The 12,296-nt window shown below is 42.6% G+C and overlaps 1 protein-coding gene across 4 annotated transcripts in view; it reads right to left on the minus strand.

Annotated features, from left to right (window-relative positions):
• Positions 1-12,296, minus strand: part of ARHGEF12 (Rho guanine nucleotide exchange factor 12) — a 112,975-nt gene that overhangs the window by 51,044 nt on the left and 49,635 nt on the right. For all 4 annotated transcript variants that reach the window (XM_075909529.1, XM_075909528.1, XM_075909527.1 and 1 more), the window contains one exon: positions 69-167. In XM_075909529.1, the coding sequence (XP_075765644.1) occupies positions 69-167 (99 nt within the window). The remainder of the gene's footprint in view (positions 1-68; positions 168-12,296) is intronic.

Genomic DNA, 12,296 nt, shown 5'->3' on the forward strand with positions numbered 1-12,296 from the left:
TGCTTCCCTGCCCTGGACAGAAGCCCTGTGGACTGCTGTCTGCTAGCACATTTAGCAAGTCAGCTTACCTTCTTTGACTGACTGCACAAAGACTGGATTGTCTCCACTAACTGTCAGCCCAAATCCATTTTCATCCCGCTGGATAATAACACAGCGCTGAACAAGACCTGCACAAGTAAGGTGGGGAAAGAGGAGACGAAAGGGGGGGAAAAATACAAAAACACACAAGCAAGGCATCAGTCCAGAACCTTATCCTGATAGACCGCCACAAGACATTGAATGAAACCTGTACTAGAAGACAAAAATAGGGCATACATCCAGAAACATGTGTGGCAAGCTCACTGAATTGGTTACATGACACAGCGACACACAGCAGAGATGCGGGTAGCTTTGGAACATCAGATGAGACTGGAGGTAAAAGCGACTGTTAAGGAAAGCAACTATGAACATGAATCATTGTGCACAACCATGCTCTGCCCAGCCCAATAATTCTCTGCATAGCACCTAGATTTGCCATCATATTCTATGCACCTGATAAATAAATAATACCGAACAGCATGTTTATATATGAACAAATACCGAACAGCATGTTTATATATGACCAAATATAAACAACAAAAAAATCCCCAACCCCAGGGATAGATCAAGCTATAGTCAGCAGATTGTGTTGTAAATTTTTACAAATCAAAACAAGTTTGCACAGAATATTATAAATGTAGGGTTGGGGGGGGAGGGGGAGAGGTGTCTAGGTTCCATAGGTCATCTAATCCTTTCCTTCATTCTAGGGTAAGAGCAAGTAAACCAGGGCTGGGCTTTTCAGCCTATGGTCAGCAGACCCCTGGTGTCTGCACACTATGTCTAACATGTTCAAAGGGGTCCAACAATTCTATTCAAAAAAATTTTGGTGGGGGGGGGGGCGGAGGAAGAGAGGGTTCTGCAAATTAAATAAGGTTAAAACCACTAACCTAGGCCATCTCTGATGAGTGTTTGTGCAACATGCTCTTAAAAAAGGCCAACAACCCATTTTTAACAATGGAGATTCCACAACCACCCTTGGTAGCCTCTTCCAGAGCTTAATTATCCTTGTAATTAGAATGGTTTTCCCTAATGTCTAAACAAATCTCCCTTGACGCAGATTAAGTCCATTACCTCATCTCACCTTCAGTGGATATGCAGAACAATTAAGCACCGTCCTCTTTTTATCATCAGACCTTAACATTTTTGAAGTTTATCATCAGGTTCCCCACTTCAGTCTTCTTTTCTGAAGACGACATGTGCCCAGGTTGTGTGTTTAACCTTTCCTCACAGGCCTGGTTCTCTAAATATTTTATCTTTTTTTGTTGCTTTTCTCTGCACTCTCTCCAATTTGTCCACATCTTTTCTGAATGTGGTACCTGGGATTTAGCACAGTATCCCTGCTGAGGCCTCGCCAGTGCCAAGAAGAGTGCGATTACCTCTCACGTCTTACAAACGTGTCCATTAATATACTCCAGAATATTAGCCTTTTTGCTAATTGCTGACTCGTTCAGTTTCTGATTCTTGACAGCCCCCCCACATTCTTTTCAGCAACACGACCACTCCTCCAGACAGGTATTCTTCATTTGTAGTTGCATGATTAATTTCTTTCTTATAATGATGTACTTTGCAGTTGTCTATATTAGATTACATGCTGCTGACTAATTCTCCACTCTGTCAAAGACTTTTTGAATTCTAACCCTGTTTTCTCAAGTGCTTGCAATCTCTGCCAGATTGGTAACATTTGCAAATTTTGGGAAGATGTACTCTCCACTCTACTGCCCATATAAATTAACGATAATATTGAATACTATCAGTGCCCAGGCTGACCCGTCAGACCCCGTAGAGACATTCTACCAATGGCTTGCTGTCAAACTGGTAACTTCTCTGTAAATATGATCTTTCAATCAGTTGTGCATTCATTTTGCAGTAACTTTATCTAGATTACATCTCCTTAGCTTGCTTAGGACAATGTGGGACTGTGTGAAAAGCCTTACTGAAATCACAATACATCAAGTCTACTACTTCCGCCCTAGCCACCAGGCCAACAAGCCCGTCAAAGAATAAGGTGGGTTTGGCATGACTTGTTCTTGACAAATCCATGATGGGCCTGAGATGGCTACTCTTTATAACCTTATTATCCTCCCTGTACAAAGCAATTGTTTACAAATTTGTTCCAGTATCTTTCCAGGTATCAAAAGTTAGGCTGACTGGTTTATAGTTCTCTAGATCCTCCTAGTTTTCCCCCCTTTTAAAACAGGGGTACTATCTTTGCCATTCTCCAATGGTTTGGGACTTCACGCATCCTCCATGAATTCTTGAGGACAGTTACTAATTCCTTAAATACCATAGGACGAGTTTCATCAGGTCCTGCCTGCTTAAAGACATCTAAATAATCTAAATATCCTTTACCCTGCTCCCTCTGCCCCGCTTCATGTCTTTCTGTAAACAAACTAACCTCTTAGGGTTCTTCAGCTTCACAGGGAAGGTATTAAACAAGGCAGAGATATGGCAATAAGGGCAAAGCCATGAGCCACATTTATTTCGACATGCAACTGCTCAGAAACTAGCAACAGCTAGTTTCCCACTGAGTGGCAGAGCAATCCCATGATCAAAGTGCAGGCCCAAAACTAGGAAGTTCTAATCCCTGCTCTTCCTTTAATTTGCCACAAGACCTAAGCAAGTTTTTGCTGTGCCTCAATTTCCAAGTCTGCAGAATAAAGATATAAAGACTGCTGCAGAGGTGAATTGGTTTAGATTTATACCACACTTTGAATAGCTAGTGTTCTCTTGGAAATGGAATGAAGAAAAACAAGGGCGCCATATTTCAGGAAAGATGTGGACAAATTAGAGAGGGTCCAGAGGAGAAAAACAAAAAATTATTAAAAGCCTAGAACACATGACCTACGAGGGAAGACTGAAAGAAATGAGTATGATTAGTTTTGAAAAAAAGAACACAGGGTCATAACAGCTGTCAAATACCTAAAAGTTTGTTACAACCTCTGATGATAGGACAAGAAGTAATGGGCTTAAATTGATGCAAGGGAGTTTCACTTGGACATTAGGAAAAACTTCCTATCAAGGTGACAAGGAACAGGAATAAATTGCCTAGAGAGGTTGTAGAATCTCCATCACTGGCAATATTTAAGAGCAGGCTAGACAGACATCTATCTGGGTTGATAGATGGTGTTTGGTCCTGCCGTGAGGGCAGGGGACTAGATTTGATGACCTCTCGAGGTCCCTTCCAGTTCTAGCATTCTAGGATGCTTCTTTTACAGGCGAGAGGGAAGTACTTTTCTCTGTTCCAAGCAAGAATTCATGCTAATCACGGCGAGAGTCTCAAATAAGGACACCTACACACCGAGAACCCACATTCATTTTATACACTCTCCTGAACAATTTCAGAATAGTAAAGTCATCAGCTTCAACAAGCCTGGGAGCTTCCAGTCAAAGATTCCACATGCTTTACCCCTAGCCAATCTTCTGTACTATCCATCACCCTTATTAGTTAATATGTAAATACAAAATAGCAGCTCTTTAGAATTAGACTTCATATTTTGCAGAAGGAATTGCATTTCCCTGAATGTCCATACAATGCCTAGCACAACAGGTCCCTACTTTGATGGGGAACTTGACTTATTGCAATAAAAAGAAATAATCTTTATAGCAATTTACACTCTACCAGCTAACAAAACAAAGGACCGTTCTTATTTTTAAATCATTCATTCATGCAACACCAGGCAAAACTCTTCTACACAGATGCAGTGGGGAAAACAGGAGTGGCTCTCCCAGCATCATGCAGTGACCTACGTTTTGGATATGTCTTGTGTGAAGGGGAGAAGAGAAGGAATAAAGTGCGGAAAATATTATCCCAATAGGGCTGTATGGCGGCACGTTGGGTACACCCCCGATCCTGCACCCCGTCCGCAGCAAGATGAGACTCCGCCAACCAGTAGTATAGAAAGGGTTTATTGCTCATCCAGGATACAGCACAGCACAGACGGGATGTGGTTTCAGGAGTCAGGGCCAGGATGCCTCAGACCCCTTGGATTAGGGGGTACATTGTCATCACTAGACCCTCAGCCCTCAGCTAAGGCTGCTTCCTTCATGTTTTCCAGCCAGCAACTGCCCCTTCCCCTGAAACCTGGTGTTGGTCTCTGCCTCTCTCCCTTTGTCTCTGCCCCTGGGGATTCCCCTGTTATCTCCTCAGGCTGAGCCCAGGTGTCTGGGTTAATACACATGTGGATGAGTCAGTGGGAATCACACATCATAGCGCAGGGGGACCCAGGGTTACAGAGCAGACAGCACCCCCACTACGTCACATATCCCATTAGGGCCGTCGCCCTAGAATGTTGTTTGAAAGGATGAGTGGTAGTAAGGTGGGAAGGAAACCTTGGGCATGATTCTGGTCTCACACCACTTGTAGAGCACTATGGCTATTGCTGACTTCACTGGAGTTACTCCCAATGTAAATGAGCATAAATCAGAACACACTTCGTCCTGTGCTGTCTGTGGAACCTCTGCTGCCTTCTACTCATCATCTAGCAACAAATCTTTCCCTCCCACTGTAAAGGAGAAGCAGTTCTGTTTTCCTCAGTGACAAGCAGCAAACTGATAGAATGGAACCAAGAGAGGAATGAGAAGAGGGGGCTGAAGAGAAGCACTTCCCTTTACACCCCTCGTTTTCCTGATGAAAGAACATCCCTTTCTTTCCCTCACCTCCAATTTCTATACATCACCAAACTTTGCTAAGCATCACTTCACAAGAATGATGCCCCAGGGCAGGGTGGAAAAGGGAACATGTACTGTTTCAAAGGGCCCTTTTTAAAACTCTGCTGCCAGACCTTCAGATTTTATGAGTAAGATCTCAGGCAGTCTTTCTACTAGTAAGAAGCCTTCCTAGTTTAAAAACACAGTACAGTTCTGCCAGTGCATAATCCCTTCATTTCCTGTGTGGGTTGGTTTTAAATTTCTAGAATCAGTAATACTAGAGATGGTTGTGTGGAAGAGTTTGCTCCCCAAATAAACAAGGTGCCAACTGCACAAGGGAGTACAATACACTACCCAAGACCTGTTTATTGACATGCAATCCACATCCTAAACTACCCAAATGTAGCAAATCTGGTTAGATTCCTTTATATCTCACCTCTACATTTGACTCCTGGTCTCCTTTGGATTTTACAGATATAGAACAAGCCAGCAGATGCAGAAAGATGGAGGGGAGTCTAATTAGGACCACAGCAGTCAGAATTGGTTAATTCCTATCTCCTCCCTACAGTCATCTACAAAGACACATGGGCTTGATTCTTTTCCTAACCTTAAGTAAAACACGGCATTAACAACAAAATTCAGGTCTTCACCTGGAGTACTGGATATCCTAGCTGACAAAAGGAACCCAAACCAACCATACGTGCTTGAAACAAAAACTGATTACACGATTGCTCTTTATGTTGCTTTCTTGCACAAAGATGGAAGGCCTCATTTTAGCTACTGTCAGAAAGGATACTCGACTAGCCTTCTTTAACCAGTAGAGTAATTTCTATGTCTGTGCCAGACTATGGCTATACTGCCTTTTTTGGTGGAAGAAGATATGCAACTTGCACTCACATTTGCATATCTTCTTCTGATTCTTTTTGTGGAAGAGGTTTTGCTGCTATTTGGCCCTGTGTAGACGGGGCCAAATGTCGCCAAAAAAAACCTCTTTTGCAAGACTCTGTAAACCTTGATTTACGAGGAATAAGAGGTCTTGTGAAAAAAGGTTTTTTTGCGACATTTGGACCAAATAGCAGCAAAACCTCTTCCGCAAAAAGAATCGGGAGAAGATATGCAAATGCGGGCACAAGTTGCATATCATCTTCTGCAAAAAAATGGCAGTATAGCCGTAGCCCCAAGGAGGGGAACAAGTGTAAGACTCAAGTGCACTTTTTCATTCTGCTCTGGCAGGGAGAAGGAATAACCATGTTCAAGTTGGCCATTTGTTCACTTCTATTAATTAAAATCCATTAAGCAACTGACTAAGGAGTTTTAACAAAATACTGTTATTCTGTTCTTGATGCCTGTGCCTGTTCTTATGAAACTGAGATTGCACAACAACGTGTGATCTTGCATTTGAGACTTAACTCAGTGGCATGCAGCTCTGATGATCTGGAGAACCGTGACGGATAGGCGTTATTAAAAACCACACCCAAGACAAGTTGCTGGATGTTTTCAAGGAGCTCTGGCACAGTTGTGATTTAGTGACCAATGTTGCCATGAAATATTAGAGCATCACACTGATTATGTTGAGTCTGGTGATTTAGTGTGACACAAAGTGCAACAAGTTAATTATCCCTGACAAGTTCATAATGAAGTGGGAGCCTTCAGTCATCTCCCCTGCCTTTACATAATTCATTCCAATCCTTGATGTTCCTACTTCATGGATACGAGTCCATGCTTGTAGAAGTGTCTTGAGACATCTCTCCTGAGACCCCTCAGCTTGCAACCTCCATCTTTCCAGCCAGAGACCAGGGTGAACTGTAGCTCCGTAATTACATTTATCACCAAGAGAACATTTTGTATCTCTTGGTAACCAGCAGGGACAAGAAGTGAAAATTAGTCTGCTCTGGGGAACAAAGGTATGTCACCTTAACTGTGATTCCTATACTTAGTTTCATATTATGCAGTCCTTTCAGTGAGGTTTTTTTTTTTTTTTTTTTTTTTTAAAAGGACAAAGTCAAGAAAAATCCCTTCTCATACTCAGCGCAAACAACTACTGTGCTCTTGGCCGGAGGCCATATTATCTCAAGATCACCTTTTAGTTAAGCAGGTTTGAGCATAGTCAGTATTAGAAAAAGAGTTCCAAGGAAAGTCTAGACACTAGTTATTCAGTAGGTGGCACTTTCCTCTCTGATTCACTACTGGACCAATACCACAAGGCTAACAAGTGCTGTGATTGGATGACAGGAAGAGTCAAGGTCCTTGCTTTTCATGAAACAAAAACCAGGACTATGCAGCACTTTAAAGACTAACCAGATGGATTATTAGGTGATGAGCTTTCGTGGGCCAGACCTACTTCCTTGGATCAATATGTGGAAGAAAATCGGTACAACCATATATACGAAAGTGATACAATCAAAAAAAATGAACGCATGTGAAATTGACAAATCAAATTTTAGAACAGAGTGGGGATGAGGGGGGAAGGTTAGTGTCTGTGAGGTAATGACACAGGGGTGATAATAGGGGAAGTTTCTGTGAGGTAATGATATTAGGGGTGATAATTTGGGGAAGCTATCTTTGTAATGGGTGACATAATTAGAGTCTTTGTTTAAACCCATACATAAAGTGTCAAATTTAAGCATGAATGACAATTCTGAAGCTTTTGGTTGAAGTCTGGAGTTAAAGTCTCTTTGAAGCAACATGCATCTTCCACATATTGATCTGAAGAAGTGGGTCTGGCCCACGAAAGCTCATCACCTAATAAACCATCTTGTTAGTCTTTAAAGTGCTGCATAGTTCTGTCTTTTGTTTCAGCTAGACCAGACTAACACGGCTGCATCTCTATCACTATTCTACTTGCTTTTCATGATCACTGACATAGCACGGTACACATGAACCTCCGTGTTTTGGGTGTCCCTAATTCAGGAACATGCACGGTACAGATCCTAGCAGGCAGAGGAGGAAGAGGCTCTGCATGCTACCACTCCGATTCTCCCCAGATGGGGGAAGGCAGCATGAGGCTTTTCCCCACCAGTGCCATAATGGGAGACAGTGCCTGGGAGCAGCAGGAAGCAGAGACACGTATGCCCCCCAGGAGCAGAGTGCAATGGAAGTGCCCCCATCCTCATCCCCCGACTCTGCAGTACACTCCCTGGCCTGGCAAATTCTTTAATATCGCTTCCCAGGGTTGCCAGATTAAAGAGCCTCAAGTGTATTTGCAAAGGTGTTTGACCTCTGACAGTTTGTACATTTACATTTGGACCATTTAAGAACTTCTCCACAGTTTCAACTGGAGAGGATTCTTATTTTCCCCTCCTGCACAGTATGTACGTGAAAGACTGTGGAAGCAGGAAGAGTGTCTTTCACCACCAAGGTTTAGCGATGAGTCAGAGCCATTAGGGAAAATCTGAAGTGCTTTGGGGTCTTTAAGAGGGCAAAGTTGTATAGAAGTGTTAGCTATTATCAGAGCTGGCTTGGAACTGTCTCGTGAAAAATGCAGGGGATGTGGCCAAAAAAGAAAAAAAAAAACAATATTTTGACCAAATTTTGGATATTACAGGTTTTGAACTGACCCAGAAAGTTTCATTTTGAATCAGTTCAACAAAACATTCAGCCATATTTGCCTAATAGGCCTTCAGGCAGCCCAGTACAGGGATTGAGAATAAAGGCTCTAAATTACATCTTCCCTTATGCAATGCAGATTTCCCTCACACTGTGTAGTGACCATGGAGCTGTACATCTCTGGGTGCATTATGAAACTTGACCCCTAAGGGGAGAAGGGGGCATTGCGCTCTTGAACTGAGCACTCTTATGATGTAATGCACCACAGTGAGGGAAAACACAGTTTTACATTGAACACACTTCAAATTAAGTGTTTTGGGTGAGCTTATGCTAAAACCAACATTTTTGATCTCAGGAAGGATGAAATATTTTATTCCAATCACAGGTGGCAAGATTTTTCTGAATTTCCTTCCATCCCAAATTTGAGTGGTGTCAACCTTTTGCCCCAATTTGCAGCGAAAACTAATTTTAGAACGTCCCATAGGATGGAAGTTTCAAATTTCCCTCAACTCTTGCTATTACTTCAATTTATGGGTTCATAACACAAATATTCCAAGATCAGAACAGTGCAGATTCTTCCATTAATATGGAAACAGAAGTCATTCCTCTAACTCACAGGGAAAGGTTAGTACAATTTTAATGTGAGCCTAGATATCCTTATTTTATTTAATTTTTATATATATATATATATATATATATATATATATATATATATATATATATATACACACACACACACACACACATATACACACACACACACACACACACACACGCGCACCTGGATCTTCTAACCATTAAATAGAAGCATTTGCTTCCATGGAAACGGCACATTCAATCCCTGTGGCTGAGTGCCCCATTATGCTCCAATATGTTTTTGGCCATTTTAATGATGAGGGGGTTCCCAACAGTCTTTTCAAGACATCAGTGCCTGGAAAGAGTGGGTTTATCAAAGGCACAAGGCTTTATGGCTCCCTACATCAACTTCCTGTAGAACAGAAACAAGTTCAAGGTCTCAGTCCTTATTTTCAAAGTACTCCAAGATCTAGTCCCACAATATCTGAAAATCTCATGCTTTGAGATGAAGACCGTGGTCGATAATTACCTGGTACTATCAAACATAACAAAAAGAGTAAAGCTAGTCTGTGCAGGAGACCGCGAACCTGTCCCAAAACCATCAATATTCTCACTACTTCACACTCCAAGTACAAGGTGCATTTCTTTGACCTTGCCTTCTCTAATGAAACACACAGCAACAGGTCTAGTTATATAAATATATTTTAACAAGACACTTCCACTGCACACCCCTGACCATTGTGGGAAAGAGGAGAAGAGAACACATAAGACGTGACAGATGTCTGATCAGTTGGGTTAATGCACTGCTGGAAGGTGCTCAGACAGCACGAGGACAAGCACTGCACAAAAACCTATACAGACTAGAACAGAAATGATGGGAAGGACTCAAGCAAACAAAACAGGAAGAGCAAAGAAAGAAGAATCCTCTAGGGCTCCATCAGGGTTGTAACAAGACTACAAACTCTATTTTCAAAAGCAAGTGAAATGCAACAATCTTCACATCCTAAGAATGGAAATGAAGAAATTAATACCCAGGGGGTCTAGCCTGCTTTATGGAGCAAAAATACCCAGGACATTATGTGCAAGAGAAAAAGATATTTTGCAGAAGAAAAAAAATTGAAGAAGGATATGAAGAGAATTCCCAAGATGCCAAAAACTATTTGCCACAAATTAACTGAAAAACTGGAAAAGTTAACTGGCATTTAGCCCAAGGTCCTGATCTACCTAAAAGCAGTTTACATGACTAAAATTGCACTCCATGAATGAGACAAAAAGAAGCACCAAAAGATTCAGCTGTATTATAATGGCACCCAACAGTACTGTGTTACAGTGTTTTACTGAATACACAGACCGGAGAAGGATAGCTGGGTTTGCGAAGGAGGAAGTCAAGCATTTTAAAGTTAGCTCTATTTACTACCAATTTCTCGTCATGAAAATGCCTGTCTGATTCCTCAAGCAACCAAAAGGAGTTTCTCAAAGACCCTTGGTATATGGCTCCCTCACATAAGAATTCCAAGAGCAAGAAAGAACACACAAAGACACCCTATTTTCTTGTTGCACCTCAAGATACTACTATTACTAAGCACCCAATGGCAAGTGAGACAGCACTGATAGCTAGTTACTGGCAAAAAATATTAGTCCATTATTTCTGCTTGGACTCTTAAAGTTTGGTCCCGTCCAAAGCAAACAGCAGGTTTCTCCACACGTACCACAGGGCTGGGGAAAATACAGAGGGGAGAGAGAAGGAAAGGTTAGGTCCAACACAGCAAAAAGCCACTGGAAAGGAAGGAGGATTGCAAACTGCTCTCCTAGCTCCTGGCCACAGACAGAGCATCTGCAGGAAATTTTGGCGGAAGTAAAGGCTTAAGTTAGGAAGTCATCTTTCTCTATGAATACATGAAAAGCCAGGACACTGTACAGAGTGAGCAAGAAGTATAAACACAGATACATTCCACTAGGCATACCAAGCATTTCCTGTAACTAATGGAACACTCTGAATATGCGACAGTTAAGCAGCTTGAGATAGACGTTAGTGGCGGTTCAAAGTATTTGGATATGGTCAGCATGGGTCACTATCTAGCCAGCATTCACTATGAAGCAGCCCTAGCTAACTGGGAATTGGTAAAGGGTTCCCCAGTATTAGTCTGTCAGCTGAAACATTCAAAAATGCTGACATTTGGCCTTCAGGCAAGAAGTTTCCTTTTTCCTTCCTCCTGGAGACGGCAGATATGCACACAGCTACATCAGGGCAAGCCTGACTTGACATCAGCTTCCAGCTGCACTTAAACAGGCCATGCCCTCTCAAAACTAGTTCTAGAGCCCTATGGAAAGTGGTGTGGCAAGCTTTTTAATCTTCTGTGAAATGTTTAGGGTTTTAACTGTTCCGGTATGTATCAGAACCCCCTACTTTTGCAGCAGAAAGACTAACAGGGACCATCAATACAGCCTGGCTCTATCATGACAAGACACTGGGACTGCTACTGGAAGAGCCACTTCCTTAGCAAGCAAATAGCGAGGGGCCAGAAAATGGAAGAGCTGAAAATGTATCTGACTGCTTTTAAAAGGGATACATGCTCTCTGTTTCCATGAAGAGGAGACAGGGAGGATGAGGGCAGGAGGGTATGCCTTTCCCTAAGGACTTCTGGGGTATGTGGGGTGGGAGAGATTGTATTCTGGTGTGTGTTTGCCATGGATCTGTAACTCTCCTGCTGAAACTGAAGCACAAGTATGTGGAAAAAGCCCCTGCATACAACCTGTGTTCCTTACTCCAGCTACCATATGACCCTAAAGAGTTCAACAACAAATCAGAGCAGCCACAGGAGGAGAACTCAGGGAAGCATGCACAAGCAACTCTGAGGTTTGCAACATCTCAGTACTGGTCCTGGGACGAGGGCAACTGCATTGCAGGAGAGCCAAGTCCCAAGGAAGAGTGTCAGGTATGGATTCTGCACCAGAGATATTCTCTAGAGACAACTGTGCCTGGGCTCTTCCCAGCTCCAGTTCACTTGGAAGCATGCAGGATCCAAAGGCTGGTCCACTTCTCAGAGTTGGAAGATTGTCCACTAGACAAACTCAGCCAACTCAATGACTGATTGATCATCTACCATCCCCATAGGATCCAGAGATGCTTACCAGCTGTAAGCCCAGCCTGCCTTCTGATTGCACATCTTTTGGAGTGTTACCGGAAAAGCAAGCCACGGTCATACCACAGTAAAAAGAAAAGCACTCTTGATGGAGGCTAAAAGAGGAAGATGAGCAAGCACAGGCTATTCTTTGAAAAATATTCTTCATTGTGGCACATCCTGGGGGTGAACTGGGAAATACGATGTGAGCTTTTCCTGAAAACCAGGTATGTGCTGATTTCCACTAGCCTAAAGACCCCCAGAACGGAAGCGAGCCGCAAAATGTGAGTTCAAGCCATGCTAGCTTATCAGGATGAAGCAAGTAGA

Source organism: Pelodiscus sinensis, chromosome 26 (genome assembly GCF_049634645.1).
Source record: "Pelodiscus sinensis isolate JC-2024 chromosome 26, ASM4963464v1, whole genome shotgun sequence".
Classification (NCBI taxonomy): domain Eukaryota; kingdom Metazoa; phylum Chordata; order Testudines; family Trionychidae; genus Pelodiscus; species Pelodiscus sinensis.